The sequence below is a fragment of the Doryrhamphus excisus genome, linkage group LG1 (genome assembly GCF_037039965.1).
Source record: "Doryrhamphus excisus strain RoL-2023G ecotype Guam linkage group LG1, RoL_Dexc_Guam_v1.1, whole genome shotgun sequence".
Lineage (NCBI taxonomy): Eukaryota > Metazoa > Chordata > Actinopteri > Syngnathiformes > Syngnathidae > Doryrhamphus > Doryrhamphus excisus.
Window position 1 is genome coordinate 3,572,688 of NC_136357.1, and position 18,321 is coordinate 3,591,008.

Genomic DNA, 18,321 nt, shown 5'->3' on the forward strand with positions numbered 1-18,321 from the left:
GTCTTCTCTGGCTTCTGTCTGACAGAAGCCGGAAGGAGAATGCCTGCCTTACCAAGGGCTCACTGAGGCGGAAATGCCTCCTAGTGATTAAACGAACGGAGATACCACTCCCAACATGAATGCTCACATATAAAGGCTCTTGAATCTTCAATTATACATGTAAAATAATAAATACAGTACATCGCTTCACAATCCCCTGCAAAAAAGGAATGGCCACTGACATTTACAACATCAAAATGTTTTTGTAGTCTTAACAATACAAAAATAATAAATATTATTAAACCTTTAATACAATAATAAACACATTCTGTGTGTAAGGTGTGTATGATGGAAGATGAGAAGAATCCTGTGTTGGTATCTAAAGTGCTGTAAATGTGTCAACTGTATTACTGTGAATAGAATAAGGCTGCAATGAGGGTTCCCTTAGCGTATGTGAACAATTGCTAAGACTTTCTTTCCCTGCCTGACCTCCTGACCCTGTCAGCGCTGTGCCCCGTTTACGTGGACAGCATTCTCTCCTCTCTCTGGATTAAAGAGTCTCTCGGGTAAAGTACCTGTCTGCAATGGTAGGTTCGGGTACTCTGACATGTCTCTGTACTGTTAGTGTTTGGGGAGCAGAAGGTAGGTGCAGGTAAGTGGCTTTTTTGTCTGCTTCTTTTTGTTTCACAGGAACTTCCAGACAATATCTTCCAGCTATGTTCTTAGAATCTGATCTACGTGTGTCACTTTGAGTTGTCTCACATATTTGTCACTTGTTCAGTGCGGACTTGGTTCGACTGGTGGTCTTTTTGGTACCAGTGCATTTGACTTCTATGGGAAGGTTATTAACTAGTAAGAGCAAGGTGCAAAACTTTCTGCAAAACTCATCTTTGGCGGTATGAATGTCCATCCATCTTCTGCTTATCTGAGGTCGGGTCACCGGAGCAGCAGTCCAACCATTGCTTTTTCACTGAGGGTACTGCAGAATTCTCAAACTCAAGACTGCAGTCGTGGTTCTATACCTGGGTAGCCAAAGCCCGGGATGAAAAATTCAAAAATGCGCTCAGCTGCTGGTCTTCCAGATTTATTCTTAGGCGGGCACACTTCAGCAAACATTGTGAAATGATCCACCGGGACCAGGATGTAGTCATATGCACTCGATTTGTTTCAAGGTGCAGAACGTTGATGCTCACAAGGTATAACGGTGAGCTTGAAGTGATGGAAGGACATGTGCAACAGGTTTATTCTGCTTTACACATGGGCACTTTCTCATGCCAATAAATTTGCTCCCTTGCCAGATGTACCGTTCGTTCGCTCATGGAGGTGTTTCAGCACTATGGGCCAGTACTTTGTCGGTAGGACTATGTGCTGGATTGTCTGTACACAAGTCCACCACTGATGTTCGGTTTGTTCCATTGATGGAGGAGTTTTCTTTTCGAAAGTATATTAGATTTGCATTTGTCTCTTTCAGTTTTAAAGTCTCGCCTACTGCTTGATCTTGCCTCTGAGTTCTGGCCAACGCTGCTTTGCTTGACATTTGCAAACTTGCAATACAGCCAATATCGTTCTCACTTCTTGCAAAAGCAGATGACGACTCATACAACATCTTGGTCACAATTTCTTGTTGATCTCTTGTGAGGTGGCTCACGCCAACATATTGTTGCCAGAATGATGGTGCGCCGTTGGATGCTGCGGATCTCTTTTGTCACGTGAACCAATCAGAATTTTTTTTTTTTGATTCGTTGAATGCCCTTTGTAATCAAAGGCAAATTAATTTAGAATCTTTATTTATTAATGTTCTTATTCTTGATTTCTTGTTTGATATGTTAATTTCTGTTTGTTAAAATAAACATACCAAACAAATTCTGGACTGTTTGTGTCCTTGTAAGGTGATGTATATGTATGTAGATTTATATGCATGTGACTAATGTGGACATTTTTTTTGTCTATAAGGTTCATTCACTCTTGACCAAGCCTCTGATAACCTACGTGTTGATTCATTCATGGAAAATGTTTACCACGGCAGGTCAATTAGAATCAATAATGTCTTTGGCAATGTATATTATAGCAAACACAAACCAGAAGGGTTGTCGAGAACAATGTGGGAAGATGAAGATGATGTCAGGGTAAGTCATAAATCACTCAGGGCAAAAGTGGGGAGTTTGTTTGACACAGAATACAATGCAAACGTTTAAAACGGTGTTTAACATTTGGCTGAATCTTGCTGTGGGCTATTATGTGCTCATGGAACCATTGCTTCTTCCCTAGACAGTCTTTTTTATCAGAGTTTCTTCAAAGCTCATAGACAGGAAGAGCAAAGATTGAACTTACTGTAGAGCTATTCATTTGCAGTTTTCTTGTACAATTTCCAGTGTATCTCAGATAAAAGGTCTTTTACTGTGTGCCAGTGTCCTGACTGAGCACAAATGCAAGACCTGTTTTTTTCACACTTAGCTCCATTCTCCCTCATGAGAGGATGCTCACCTGTCAGGGGGACTGCACAATAGCTGCAATACACCGCTGTGCCTTCTTTTAGAGGGCAGCCCAAAGCACATGGTGGGTGTTGATTTGACTTTGGGGCAGACTGAAATAGCACTAGAGTGCTGGTAATGTTGCGTTTGACTCTACCTCAGCCAGGAAGTCATATTTTCATACGTATTCTTTGCAAGTCTGCTGGTAGGATTATTAAAAAAAAGAATCATAAGGCATATGCAGTAATATCACTGAACTTCGCGGATGTATATACTTTTATTTATTTTTTTTTCAAGCCGATCCCAATAATTTGCTGCTTCTAAATATCAATACAGATTAATTAATCTATTATTTTTAAAACTGAAATTGAACTTTAGTTTGCAGACACCTGGTCTCAAACAAAGTTAGATTTGACAAACTTCACATGTAGATTTGGTATTACTAAATATCATGACATATTTGCTATTAATGAAACATAATATTCATAGCATAGATCAGAAGTATAAACCATGTCTACGAGGGGTTTACAAGCCAGTATCTTCAATGATGTTAAAGGGCTGGTCATTCAGTTACGCCATTTGCTCAGCCTCAGCATCGACAGCATTAGACGTGTAATTCCAACTCATTGGTGGTTTGGTTGTATCAGGTATCGGAGCTATGTTTTAGTGTTATCAGATATATCGGTATGACGTCATACCTTTCTTTTTTTAATTCATCTCATTCACACACATACATAGTTTTATTATGAGTCATTCTTTCTGGCTCCTGGCTGAGGAGCTCAGCCCCCTAGCCAAGCATTGGTTGTTTTTCTGTGTGCAGCCGTAGCTGACTGTACACTGAGAGCATGTGACTGCTGCGGGGTGGGGCAGCTGCTGCACAGTGAGAACAGAAACTGCAGAACAGGGGTGCTCACACGTTTTGAGCCATTGCACAACACAATTAACTATGTTAAATTTTTGTCATTTCCTGGGTTTACTCTGATGACTTGCATTGAGTCAGCCAGGAATGCATCGTTCAGACAGTAGCTGCTGACAGCCAGCCTCAAGCACACTTCCAAATAATGATCAGTCATGCAGGAACGGTGCTTGGACGTTATGAGCTTCATGTGGGAAAAAGGCTGACTCACATAAATATGTGGAATAATGCCGAATAATGCAATCAAGAAGGTAGAACATTTCCTAATGTCGGGATACTCTGTGAATAAATTCCAGAACTGGGCATAAACTCTGGACTTCAGTTGAATATCAGTTTGTTGTGTCAAAATCTCATTTTATAATTCAGAAGAGTTCAGGTGAAACATTGTTGCAATTTTTTATGCTTATGGATCAGATTTAGCAGCATCTTCATGAAAGGGATAGCTCATGAATGTAGCAACATGCCCGAGCAGAGAAAAGTCTTGAAAGCGATTGTCAATCTCAGATAGTTGTCAATCTTTCTGTGTAGCGTGCACTGTCAAGTGTCACTGTCTCCAGATTCTGATGCCAGGTTCTGGAAGTTTGTCAAGTTTGGTGCTGCAGGTTTGAGGATCGAGCATATTTCTGTTGAAAACATTTACTGTGCTGATCATATTGATCACTGTTTTGTATTTTGATTGCATTTCAAGGTTAAGGTTGTTCAGCATGTTGGTCAGATCAGTTATAAATCAAATTCTAGCAGTCACTGCATGTCCATGCACATGGAAAAATCCTTAATCTCTGGACAGAGATCTATAGAACCATCTCACGCCAGTGTGTAGCAACAACTACACCAAGAGTGGTCGCAGTCAGCCTACTCCAGATGTGAACAGTCAGTTTTGAAGAGATCTGGTTTTGTTTGTCATAGCCATAATCTCATTCATGTTGAGCATTTTTGTGCATAACGCTTGTTGATGGATTATGTTGTGGTAATTCAAGAAAGCATGGTCTCATTTGCACTTGGCAATAAAGCCATTCACACGGCCTACATTCGCAGGCAATGACACTGATCTGTACACTGGGAGCTGGGTTTTTGCAATAAAAAAAAGTTTTTGAAAGACTGAAAAATGTCATCTCCTCCCAAGGCAAAAGCACTTCAAAAAGTACTCCTCCCATTCTGTATCATAAGTTTCTTATAATTATTTATTAGTGTTTACACATGCGCAGTGACTGACAGACTGACAATTAAGTTGATTAATGTTTTGATGTATAATTATTATTTTATTAGGCTAATAATGTTTTATACCAGTGGTTAACAATCATTTTCCTTTTGCATGAACACTTCCATGCGCGTTCTGATCTCAGCGCCAGAGCCACCACAGTGCATATTTATTTCCAAGCAATGTATAACTCACAGGCTCGTGAAATGAGAGAAGCGATGGTGTAAAATGAAAGTGTGTATGGGCGGCAGATGGCAGGTGGAGAACGATGAGAGAGACAAAGGAGAGATGGGGACACAAGCTGCATTAGCAAAAGAGAGAACTCTTGTTAAAAAATGTAAATATTAAAAAAAAAAGCAGGTGGGTTCATCCATTCTAGTCGAGTGGCGGGTCCAGTCATGTGGCGGGCTCAGTTACGCCATCTACCCAAACTACCTTGGCGATCGACCAGTAGCTCACGATGGACGTAATGAGCCCCCCTACTGCAGAACAATACATGCTTTCTACAAATACCTGCAGACCGAAAAAGTCACAAGATTTCTCGCTAGTTGATTTTGAGAAAATGTTCAAATGTCAGTCACTAAGACGGTTTGGAATGTCACCAGATGTAGAGACAAAGTCTCCAAGTTTGCAACACTGATAACAAATATCAGCTTCATGTTTTCCATTTCTCCATCATTGACGGCAACCATACTGTACATGGTAATAGTATTGACATACATTTCAAATTAACATTTTTATTACTGCACAAGGTATGTCGATAAAATCAGTTGCACAGGAGCAGCTGTGGATCAAGTGGTTTTCAGGGCATTTACATTTTACAGATGGGGCGTGTGGGAGTCAACTATCAGCTCTTAAATTCTTCATCTTTATCACCGTTGGCGTCAGGTTCATGTAGTGTGCTATATATGCAGGGCATGATACATACTTGGGGTTGCTTTTAGGTGCACTGACGGGAAAGTATGTGAGACCAGAGGCAAATCCTAGTTGTGTTCCCTTCTGGAGATGAAAATTGGATATTCACTCATGCTTAAAATTGTTTTCTTTTTTAAGTGTTAGACTAGTGAGAGGTTTTATTGATAACATGAGTCAACATAATGTGTTCAATTCTGATCATCTTCGATCTGTTATATCAATAATATAATAGTAATATACTAATAAAATATATAGTATATGTAGTTTTCATCATTTTGGTGAACTTCAGCTGAGCTGTTACTGTAAGGTCAGGTATCACAAATGATTAAAATTCTCATTGTGTGCCATGCAAGTTAATTTGTATCATTTGTAAATGATGTATACTTACTGTTCAATCTGTTTTCAACAACCCCATGGATTCTTTATGGAAATAACGCTAGGGCCGCATGATTTCTTTGGCAACGGAATCGCTTAGACATTCAGCCCTTCAATAGCCGGACGCAGTCAGGCCTGCATTATCATAGCTAGATTGTTTATTACGCCCTGCATTTTCACAGGCTCTCAAACTTACACACTGCATTAATCTTGAATGCTGAATTTTCATCACCGACCATTGCTTGAATTTTGAAGTGTTACTTTAGTTTGAGGGCTTTGTATATCGCAAGAGTGGAGAGTCCCTGCATTTGTCCACATGAAGTATTTTTTTTTTTCATTTTGGGTGAGAATGTGTTGCAGTATACACGCTTGTATGTATTCATTTTCCAAAACACTGCATTGATACCTCCACTTTTTTGTTAAGGCTCTTTGTCATGCATTACTCCCGCAACCCTGCCTGTGACCCACTTCTGTTTTTGTTGTTTTAAGGCTCGTAATGGCTGGTACAGTGACCTCAGAATTGTTCATTTGTCTGTTCCTTTATTTGGCTGCCTAACATGTTCATTCTAATAACATTCCCCTTTTTAATAATTGCACAAATGTTTTTTGTGTTGTGTCTTTTTTCTTTTTTTAACGCAGCAATAAACACAACATTAAAAAAATTGTATGCTGCTCTTCGTTTTATGCACCATGTTTTTGCCGACTGCCAAAAAAAGCCAATAATTAAATGGCGCTGTATGTGTGAAATTAATGTTTCCATGAATGTAATCATTTTTTGTGAGGTCGTACTGACACAGGAGTAATGAAGGTGACACTGTTATTGCTAAGCTTTAGGCATGGAAAACTGTTAATAAACAGTAACTAGGGCTGGGCGATATATTGAGATTTTTTTAAATATCCATATACAGTATATTTCTTTTAAGCACAGAGGAGGAGAGGCTGCATAGCGGGAGTGAACAGCAAAAAAGACGGTATAAAGGTTGCTGTATAAAGACGGATGAACCATGTTTATGGTTAGTCGTCATCGGGAACATGAGATGGAAGCGTTAACCTGGCTGCAGAGAGACTGAGAGAGTGCCGCATTATTGCACTGAATATTGAATTATATTAAACTTTTTCTATATATTTATCTTAAAAAAGATAATATTGTATTTTATTTCAGCTGCTATTTGGCTTTGACTTTTGTTTAAATTCAGTTTGTGGAAAAAATATTGGGATATATATATTGTATATTATTGATATTCAACCTCAATATATCAGGATCCATATCGCTCAGCTCTAACAGTAACTAATTGCTGTTTGTTTATTTACATTGTGACCGTCATGTGCAGGCAGAAGGTCCCTTTAGGTGACCATTAAAATCTCCCTATTTCTACCCTGCTGTTTTGGAGACATTTTTCTAGGAATTAGGAACCATGGCCTCATAAATATTGAGGCTATGCTGTCTAGGTGGGTTTTGTGCATTTGTGGGTAATTCAGACCGAAAAGGCACACAAGACTGTTTGTCTTCATAGCTTGCTCTGTGTTCTGTCAACTCTAGGCCACTGTTCCACTTTTCTGCCACAAGGGAGTGAAGCTCCAATTTGCCCGGGACACTGTGATAGACGGACGGACGCACTGCCCCTGTGTTCTACTTTTCATGGATGCCCAGGTGGCTCTGCTGCACTTATGGACAGTCCTTGTCCTGACAGCAGAACTAAATTGGATTGGTACTGCAGAGATCTACACAAACGATTGGGCTGTCCATATTAACGGGGGCCCTGAGGAAGCTGACCGCATTGCAAAGGAACACGGTTTCATCAACCATGGCAATGTAAGTTGATCTTACAGTGTATCTGCATGTGCTTGAGTTTCATTCATACTCATTCAATCTCAGACATTTTGCAAAAGACATCCCTTTTTTTTACAATACGATTTTCACAACAATCTAACCTCCTGCATGCTACATTTGAGTGGCTAATTTATGGCCAAGAACTGCATTTCCTTTGATGTTTAGAGTACTTCAGAAAGTACTAACTTGGACGAGTGACGTGAACTTTTCAAGTTTCGTCCAATGGCCACTTTGTCATTACATACGTATAATTTTCAGCTGTTTTTGTTTTTGTTACTAAGAATGTATCCAAACATTTACTTGAAATACTTCCCATATGCGCACTCCCAAAATAAACATTTACACTTTGTGTCATGTCAGTGACAACACTGAAGAAAATCATCATGAATAAATCAAATGTTAAATGTTGCATATTGTTAAGTTGGTCAGTAAGAATCGTTTTCCTGAGTTTATTATCTGTTCCCCACTAAGGTATCATATTCACACTGTGTTTAATGGTATGTAATCACTTGCACAGTTCAATATGTCCAAAAAGGAGAAGGAAAAATCAGAGCTTATTTAATCTCACCTCTTGTGAGGAATGTTTAACATTTACCGGGTTACCAATTATTATAATGGTGAAAGAAAATGAATGATCAAAATGTAATAGTAAAGTTAAAGGTCATGCTGAACAATAACTTAATTAAATAACAAACAAATAAGAATACAGAAATTCAAGAGTACAAATGGCATAAACAAATATAAATAGATACAGTGAATATTACAGAAAAATCAAACATTGCATGACTAGATAGAGCTGTTAATCAGTTAAAATATTTAATCTAATTTTGCCCATAGTTAACTTCTATTTAATGGCATATTTAATCACAATTAATCACATCTAACTTAAATTAGATTGCTATACTGTGCATATGTTTCGCTGATATGTTGAATGCTATAGTCATGGTCATATTGACATATGTTCCCATTCTTCTAATCTTCTAATCCTTGTCCTTCATCTAACCCCAAATATGCTCAATAGTGTTAATGTCTGATGGCTGGCCAGTCCTGCATTATTTGACCTTCATCACTATCAGGAACTTTGATGTGGAAGCTGAAGTATGAGAAGGAGGGCCATCTTGATGAAGAATTTGCATTTAATTGTGATTTGGAAGGCTATTAGACGCAGAAATTCCTATTGAGATGATCATGCAAAAGAACAGATGTGAGTGCAGAGACAAAAAGCGAATTAACATTTTCCCAAAAATGTGAATAGAGTTGTAATGAGATGCAGTAATAGTTAAATAGTCGATATGTTGTGTAGAGTTCTTGGATAAAAACGGAATAAAGATAATGACGCTGCATTATATTACTGGGCAAAATGTCTCGCATGATATTTTTGGAGAGGGCCTCTTCAGTCATTGTCTCAGCGAGGCACACAAATAAGCATTATTATTTTAGTCTGTGGCTTCTGAGTAGGTGCTCGTGAGGATGATGTACAGGATATCTGACAGTGCAGTCATGGTACAGTGAGGGGTTATGTGAGGGAATGCAAGGCTTTGTGAAGCCAGAGGATTAGACTGCAAAGGTCTTAGTCATTTCACTGTCATCCTTGGTGGTACTTCCAGAGGGAAGCTGGAGGGAGCTGATGTATAATAGAAGGTAATGGGATTTTTATCACTAATGTGATTACGGGATCATCACAGAGCTGATTATTTGTTCACTGCTTTGCCCAAAAATGCCCAAATGGGGTCTTTGTGTATTTGTAGATTTGCTTATTATAGTTCAGTTAAATTTTGTTCGACTGGTCAAACTATGACTGTGTCTTGTGTTTAATTGTGCATATTTTCAGAACCAGGAGATTTAGTTACTTTTTGATATTGTCCAATTGCCCACAATATATCCTAACTGGCATCATGATGCCACGTAATACTTACAGTATCTTGCCATACTTTGATGATTTCAAACATGACCGGAACTTGTTTACTTGGCGCATTGATTTCACAGAGCCCCGGAACTCTACTCTGTCAACAAGGTAAGATGCTCCCTTTCCCCAGGTAGAGAATAATGTTGCTGTGTGCTTGGCAGATCAGGCTATAGGAAAAAAACACACATAAAAACTGTTACTGACAATTTCCACTACACACAAACAAAAACACTTACAATACTTGTCCGCTTTCATTGGGATGCTAACTAGTGGAATTGGACGATGGATTGGACGAAAGTGATATAGATGGAAGTAGGCAGACCGGTTAATGTTGTTTATGTGAGCTTGAAAAGAGTGTTTATAGTTGAGAACAGCTCTAAAAAAAATGCTATGGTGAGAGCTGAGTGAATTACAGTCGTGATGAGGTGCACCAGTGAGAGTTGGAGGCAGGTTTAGCCAGCAGGGAGGGGGTCTAAATGGCACGCTGATGGCTTGGATTGGCAGATGAGTTCAGATGAGCTGTCCATGCAAGAAGGCAGGCAAGAACATGAAAATGAATGGTCAAACACAACATAAAAAAAAGTGTATGCTGCTCTTTGTTTTATGCACCTTGTTTTTGCCAGCTGACAAAAAAGCCAATAATTAAACGGCTGTGTATGTGTGAAATTAACGTTTCCATGAATCTAATCATTTTTTGTGAGGTCGTACTGACACAGGAGTAATGAAGGTAACACTGTTATTGCTAAGCTGTATACAGCTTAGCAATAACAGTTTTCCATGCCTATAGGCATGGAAAACTGTTAATAAACAGTAACTAGGGCTGGGCGATATATTGAGATTATTAAAATATCCATATACAGTATATTTCTTTTAAGCACGGAGGAGGAGAGGCTGCATAGCGGGAGTGAACAGCAAAAAAGACGGTATAAAGGTTGCTATGTAAAGACGGATGAACCCCTATATATTTATCTTAAAAAAGAGAATATTGTATTTTATTTCAGCTGCTATTTGGCTTTGACTTTTATTTTAATTCAGTTTGTGGAAAAAATATTGGGATATATATCATATATTATTAATATTCAACCTCAATATATCGGGATATGAGTTTTGGTCCATATCGCTCAGCCCTAACAGTAACTAATTGCTGTTTGTTTATTTACATTGTGACCGTCTTGTGCAGGCAGAAGGTCCCTTTGAGAAAAGGAATTCATGGGCAAAGGGGCTGCAAGGATGCACTGTGGTTGGAGGAAGGAGGAAGTTGCTGGTGAATATCATTTTGAAGTGAAAGATAACCTGAGGGAGCAACAAAAAGGAGATTGGTCCATATGAGTCTATATTAGTGGGTGTGGTGGGCTTGAAATAGTGTCAAGACAAGAAACTAGTGCCTTTGAATTTATACGGAATTACAGCAGATCAGAGTTGTATAGTAGGAGAAATTTGCGGTCTTTAGAACGTTATAGGTGGTGACTGTACATATAGTTTACGATGACAATGACTCGACAGAAAACCAATCTTTAACGGGCTAGCTATACAGTAGTAAATACATTACATCTGTGCTTTCATACAGCCATTGCAATAAAGCTGCAACTGCACCACCTGCCATGATTGCATTACACTGATAGAAACCCGGTTATAGAGATCTAAAATTTGCTATCTCAGAATCAAAACTCTGCAGTTCTAATTTCATCACCGCTGTAAAAATCGAGCAAACTCGTTGTTCCATGCGGTTTAGTCATTTTGGCAAGGTTTCAAGACCATTGCCTACTTTTCTCGATGTGGTCCTCTGCCAACAGTTTGATCCACTGCCCTGCTGGTCAATCTCCCGTCTCCTTTCCAATTCACTTCAAATGAACTACATGAACTAAAAAAAAAAACCAAAAACCACAAATCACTGTGTGGTCTTCAGATGTGTCAGATAATCGTTTTTTGCCCGTGCGGTTTGAGTTGGTATGTTCTTGTGCAGAAATAACTGATGCTTCCAAGGGTCTTCAGGGCAGTTTGCTTGGACTGATTTTGACAGTTTGATTTCAGTATATTTCAAACTTTCAGCCTGGAAAAAAAATCAGTATAAAGTGTAATTTCCTGTAGCTTCTTTAAATGGGCACTTTTCCTACTTTTCCAACATTTCAAGCTTAATTTATATGTTTGAAATATTGCACTACACTTGTTCTACATGATGTGGAAGTGCCATAATATGAAGATATCGTGTTTTAAGTTATCTTAAGGTGGGGGTCAGGTAGCTAGCTGGAGCCACCCCTTGACCCTTGACCCATTGCAACATAGTAGATGTGTTTGGGTGACCATGCTGCGGAATCTGAGTGTTTTGGCCAAGACGAGAAGAATGCAGATTTGCCCTGTAAACAACTTGAGGTGTATGGAGTATTCTATTAAAGCAACATGCTATAGTTTTATAGCATGTAGTATAGTTTTATAGTTTTCACAAGGGTCGCGGGGGGTGCTGGAGCCTATCCCAGCTGTCTTTGGGCGAGAGGCGGGGTACACCCTGGACTGGTCGACAGCCAATCACAGGGCACATATAGACAAACAACCATTCACACTCACATTCATACCTATGGACAAGTACCCGGAGAAAACCCACGCATGCACAGGGAGAATATGCAAACTCCACACAGAGATGGCCGAGGGTGGAATTGAACCCTGGTCTCCTAGCTGTGAGGTCTGCGCGCTAACCACTCGACCACCGTGCCGCCCGCTATAGTGCTCATGACACCAAAAAAACAATAACAAAATGAAAGTACTCACTTAATAAAATGTTTTTGTCATACTATTGTCAGAGATAAATAAACGAAATACGAGAATAGGAGTAAAATTATTTTGACATGCCCCCCCATCCGAGTTCCTGACCCGCCGCCATCTGTGCTGGGACGTCACACACAGAACCCTTTGGGCTGCCACTCCAGTCATGGAGGCACAGCGGAGTGGGAAAAGACATTTTTGACTGAAGATTTTTTTGTAAGTAGAAGAAAATTAAGGAGTGTTTTAGGGAGCGTTGGGCATGAGACCATACACATTTCAGCCATATCTTGATCAGCAACAGAACAACAACATTTGATGAATCTGATGACCAGGCAGCCAATGACGATCGTCAAGGCGATATGAACACCAGCTGACAGTGGAAGACTGTCATCTGATATAACACACACAAAAAAACCCCATAAATAATAATAACAAAGAGGAATGATGTTTTGCTGCAGGCAGTGATTGACACAGAGATATTTACAGACTATGTTCCAAGAAAAGTGAGCCGTGATTGAGGGAAACTCATGACTGTTTTATTTTGTATGAATTTCCTTACTGTCACCTTGTCATGGTTTTCCACAGTTAAACGTCTTCTGGGGTTTGTCTATGTTTGTCTTTTCACAGTTAGAAGCACCTTCCCGCAATACAGTCACTCCAAAACTTTTTAACTTGGGAATAGTATCAAAACAATAGTCCTCGATACCGACGAATCTTGACGGTGTCCGTTTTGCTTGCATTGGTTGCACTTGTATTTATCACGGCGAATTGGGACTTTTGGAAAGGTGAACAAGCATACTCCTTCTGCTCGACTTTTTGAGTAAAAGCCTGCCACGCATCACTGCCACATTCTGCTCGAGACTCCAAAAAGAGACTGTTTTTGCGAAACCTTTCCAGCACACATCTCACCTAGGAATAGACCTTTCAATGTAATTTTTAAAAAAATGTTTGGTGTCATGAGTACTTTTTCAGTCCCTGATGTAGAGCCCCCTTTAAGCAACCGGGAAGCTTTTTGTGTGCTTGTATATTGTTATCTATTTGCCCAGCTACCTAATGATTTATTAAAAAGAACATCAAAGTATCTCTTCCTCCTCTGGTACCTCATATGTGTCCCTGAATCTTGTTTTCTCTCCTGTGTGTTCCTGTTCAGAAATGTTCCTAGTTTTACGCATAAATAATACTCTGCGGTATTGTGCAGCTGAAAAGTGTGAGTGTTGCTGTCTTCTAGTTCCACAATACTTTAAGCTGTGAAGTCTTGTACATGGCACACAAATCTCAGTAGAGGTTGTCACAAAGTAGTTCATGTCTAAATCAACGCCACAGTGTCCAATGTCCTACTCATACGACTGGAGGTTCGTGTAATAGCCGCCGTTCCTGTGATCAATTGTGTGGAAAGTGTTTCACAGGTTCATCAACGAGTAAAAGAAATTGTCACAAAAGATTTTTTCATTTGCTATCAGTCGGCGACAAATAAGGTACAGTAAATAGATTTATTTTGCAGTTTTTTTTTTGCTCTTTTGCTACCAGCATCATTTTATCAGCAATTTCATCAAGCTGCAAGAAATGTTTAACCTTCCTCTTGTGTTAGATTTCTGGTATCATCTCTTATGTTAACGGGTCGGTTTTGATCCATGTATTAAATCAGATATAAAATACACTAAAAACAATAAGTTACCATTAAATTTGCTGCTTATGTCTTGGTTACCTTCTTAGGCTTCCTCATCCATTGAAATGTTGGTTTTAATGGTTTTGGTGTGGGCATGTAGGCCTTTTTAAGTCACTATCAATTTCAATTTCCAAACATGGTAAAATGAACCTCAAAAGAATCATATTAATAAATTGAATTATTTTGTTACCTGGCTATTACTGAGAGCTATAGAACATATCTCTTAAATCAATTAGTTTTAATTATTCATCTCATTTTAGTATTAATCACTAAATTAATACTGAACTAAAATGAATTTTGACCCACATATTATTAATGTGGGTGGCACAGTGGTTGAGTGGTTAGTGCACAGACCTCACAGCTAGGAGACCAGGGTTCAATTCCACCCTCGGCCATCTCTGTGTGGAGTTTGCATGTTCTTCTCGTGCATGCGTGGGTTTTCAAAAACATGCTAGGTTAATTGGCGACTCCAAGTTGTCCATAGGTATGAATGTGAGTGTGAATGGTTGTTTGTCTATATGTGCCCTGTGATTGGCTGGCTGGCGACCAGTCCAGGGTGTACCCCGCCTCTCGCCCAAAGACAGCTGCGATAGGCTCCAGCACCCCCCCACGACCCTCGTGAGGAAAAGCGGTAGAAAATGAATGAATGAATATTTTAATAATGTTAATGTAAAAAAAAGGTAGAAAATGTTCTTGTTTTCAGCAACAGAACAGGTCCAGATCTTGGTTCACTGTACTTCTTGCCATTCTTTCCATGATCCAAATTGTAAATGTGAAATCAGCCAGTCAAATGAGTGAATTCTCCTAATTGTACACTTGTGATTTCAGTTATGGCTCAAAATATTGCTTTATAGTCATATTATTATAACCGGGCGAAACCGACCCTATCAATACAGTGGTCATAATTTCAACCAGTAAAAATTATTTTTTTGGTTTTATTCTGTTGAAATAGAGTTTTCTGACAAAGTCAAAAAGCCTTGATGCAATAAATAAATGTTATGTGATTCTTTTTATGCATTAAAATGTAAAACGGGTCGGTGCCGACCCTAACACAAGAGGAGGGTTAAAACTTGTTTTATCTGTTTTGTCTCTAGTATTGTGCGTTATCATTTTTTAGGAACGTACCCTTGCTCATCCCACAGGTGCATCTTGTTGAAATGCATTATTGTTTTATATGTAGCCTTCAGGCACAGACCTCTTTAGACCCGCTAAAAACATTATTTAGACATCGCTCTGTTTTATATGAATAAACATTTGAGATCCAATTTTCCAAGCACATTACAGCCAAAATGTGTTTGTAAAAAAAGAAATTGAGTGTTTGCTAAAGGTGAAAGGCTGACTGAATGAGTCAAGGAGCAGACGGGATAGAGTGTGTGTAGAAACAATAGAAGTTAATCAAACTGATCTGTGGTCCTCTGAGACTGTATGTCGTCACTCTTGCCTTCACATCGTCTGCTTTTGTTCATGTGTCTCCTCTTCAAGGGCATTTTTAAAGTCTAGTCACGAGGTACCTCTGCCTCTGTTATTTCACTCACGCTATACTCTATGAAGAATCCAATGTCAAATTGTCGTTTATCGCCTTGAAATTGGTGCTGAGTTGTAATTACTTTTTTATATTGTGTCACATTCAAAGACAACGTAACAAGCACAAATCTTAATTAGAATTATGACCTTTTACCGTGAGTTGTGAGACCAACCAAATGGGTTGGCATTGAAGATATTCTGAATCTCCATCTATTTTCTATGCCGATTCTTTAGTTCCAAAAGCTTTGAATAAAAATTGACCAACTCGGTTGTACAAAACAACCAAACGATAAATATCTAAAATACATTTGGCAGATAAACATTGGGGACCTCTGCCACTCACTATGGTCATGGACCTTTATAATAAAAATGATATAATAAATTGGCTGCACGAGTGGTTTTCACCAAGGCCTCACACCTAGGAGACCCGACTTCAATTCCATCCTCAATCATCTCTGTGTGGAGTTTGCATGTGCATGCGTGGGTTTTCTCCCGGTACTCCGGTTTCCTCCCACATTCCAAAAACATGCTAGGTTAATTGGCGACTCCAAATTGTCCATAGGTATGAATGTGAGTGTGAATGGTTGTTTGTCTATATGTGCCCTGTGATTGACTGGCCACCAGTCCAGGGTGTAGTAAATACAATCATAGACAGATAGAACAGAACACCTATAAATTGCTCTAATACACCACAAGGAAGAAGAACACATTGATACGTGGGTACACTGTAAAAAAAAAAGCAAAACAGTGAATCCGCAAAAGGTGAACTGTGATATAGCGAGGGAACACAGTACAGCATAAACAATGACCCAACAGCTAAAGAGTACACAGCTAAACTTGACATGCTAGTTACAACTACAGTAAAGTCTCGTTATATCGATATCGGTTATAACGAATTACTGCTTATTACGATACTATTTTCATTTCCTGGCAAATTTCTAGTCTTTTATGACATAATTAGTTCCGTTAGTACGATACCCGGTTATTATGATAATCCGGTTACTGCGATGCCCTTTTCATCTCCCGCCAGCCAATTTGGTCTGCTTATATCGATACAAAAGCAGCTTAAATCAATCTTTGCTTAAGGATTTCAATACCAAAAAAGAACACGGCGAACGGCTGCTTCCAGTCAACTTTATTTTTCACACTTCCACCACCAGAGCACAGCACACACACCGATTCCCGCACTTGAGGTCTGCATGCCTGCAACAGAAGAACCAACTGACATAGCATACACACCTATTCCAACGAAGACACAAGCGTACAAATACATGTATTGAATTGTGTTGTATTCAGATATCTTTTTATCGCTTGCAATAATCACTGTTTTTCATATGTACATGCAGTTGGTTCTTCTGTTGCAGGCATGTGTTTGGCCAGCTATGTGGGGCGGGCTGAGCATGACCTGTGAACCAGGAAGTGCGGGAATCGGTGTGTGTGCTGTGCTCTGGTGGTGGAAGTGTGAAAAATAAAGTTGACTGGAAGCAGCCGTTCGCCATGTTATTTTTTGGTATTGAAATCCTTAAGCAAAGATTGATTTAAGCTGCTCGACATTGTTCTATACTATAGAACAATGTGAAGTGCATTATTGCCCACTTTTAATGCAGTTCGGCGCAAGATCGGATATATCGACAGTCCGGTTATATCGATATTTTTTCCAACTCCCGACAATATCGATATAACGAGACTTTACTGTACAATCAGTGCGCTAGTTGCAAAAAAAAACTGACCCGAAGACCAAGATGCCACACGGAACGTGACACATAGCCTCACATAGCCTGATTTTTTTTACACACTGGAAGTCCCACAAAACACTTTACAGATGCTGTAGAAAACCGCTATAATGCTAAAACTACTTACCTTTGAGAGACATCTCGAAGTAACCTGTTTTCTTGAGAAACTTCAGACTGTCCAGTCTCTACTTCTGGATCCGATTCGGGATGTATGTTAAAAACGGACGTTTTAAAAAGATAAATCGCCGTTTATTATCAACTCCAACCACAGCGGAGTGGTCGTGCCTGGAGGCGGGCCGTGGGTGCAATACATTATACAGGCCGTTTTTGCGGAAATCCTAACAAATACATTTAAATAGGTGCTGGTGCTGCTTTCTGTGCTGGTTATCATGTGTATAGCTGCTCGAGAGGAGTCCCCAACTCAATACAAAATGAGGATAATAAGTCCCCTTTAACCAAACTTGAATCTGTTAGAATGTTGTTGACTATGGCGCTCCAGGAACACCTGACATCCAGTCGTTTCAACAGCCCTTTTTGCTGTCAAGTGGCAGATGGTGCTAGCTGCTGGTTTCATGGAAATGTCACTGGAACTGTGTTGTGCAGTTATTTCCAAGGAGAGAGAGAAAGTAGAACAGTGAGTATAATAAAAATGGGAATAGGAAAGATACGCAGTATTCTGGTTAAAGCTCTCCTCAGTGTAATTTGTAAGGAATGTGACTTGTTGCAGGCCTATTCGTTTTTTTTATTGTCATCATAGTATATTTAATAATATAAAATCAAAAAATGTAAAAATCTGTCCTCTTTATAATCTAATATGTATATTTTATATTTTATGTCTATCTACCTATTTGGTTTTCGCTTGCCCTGGTGATGTGGGGCTCGATGGCGAGCGTCTGGTGGCCGGGCCTGTACCCATGGGTCATGACCGGACACCGCCTGTAGAGGCAACATGGGTCCCCCCTCCCATGAGCAGCTGGGTGGCTGCCGGAAACGAGGACCTTGGAAATTTGATTGTTGGCTACAATCAAATTTGGCCGATGGAGAAGGAGC

General features: G+C 39.5%; 1 protein-coding gene across 2 annotated transcripts in view; it reads left to right on the plus strand.

Annotated features, from left to right (window-relative positions):
- Positions 1–18,321, plus strand: part of furinb (furin (paired basic amino acid cleaving enzyme) b) — an 88,051-nt gene that overhangs the window by 1,818 nt on the left and 67,912 nt on the right. The window contains exon 2 of one of the 2 annotated variants that reach the window (XM_058074692.2): positions 7,395–7,667. The exons of the other annotated variant lie outside the window; for it this stretch is intronic. Within the exon in view, the coding sequence (XP_057930675.2) occupies positions 7,494–7,667 (174 nt within the window). The 5' untranslated portion in view covers positions 7,395–7,493. The remainder of the gene's footprint in view (positions 1–7,394; positions 7,668–18,321) is intronic. 2 annotated transcript variants of the gene reach the window in all.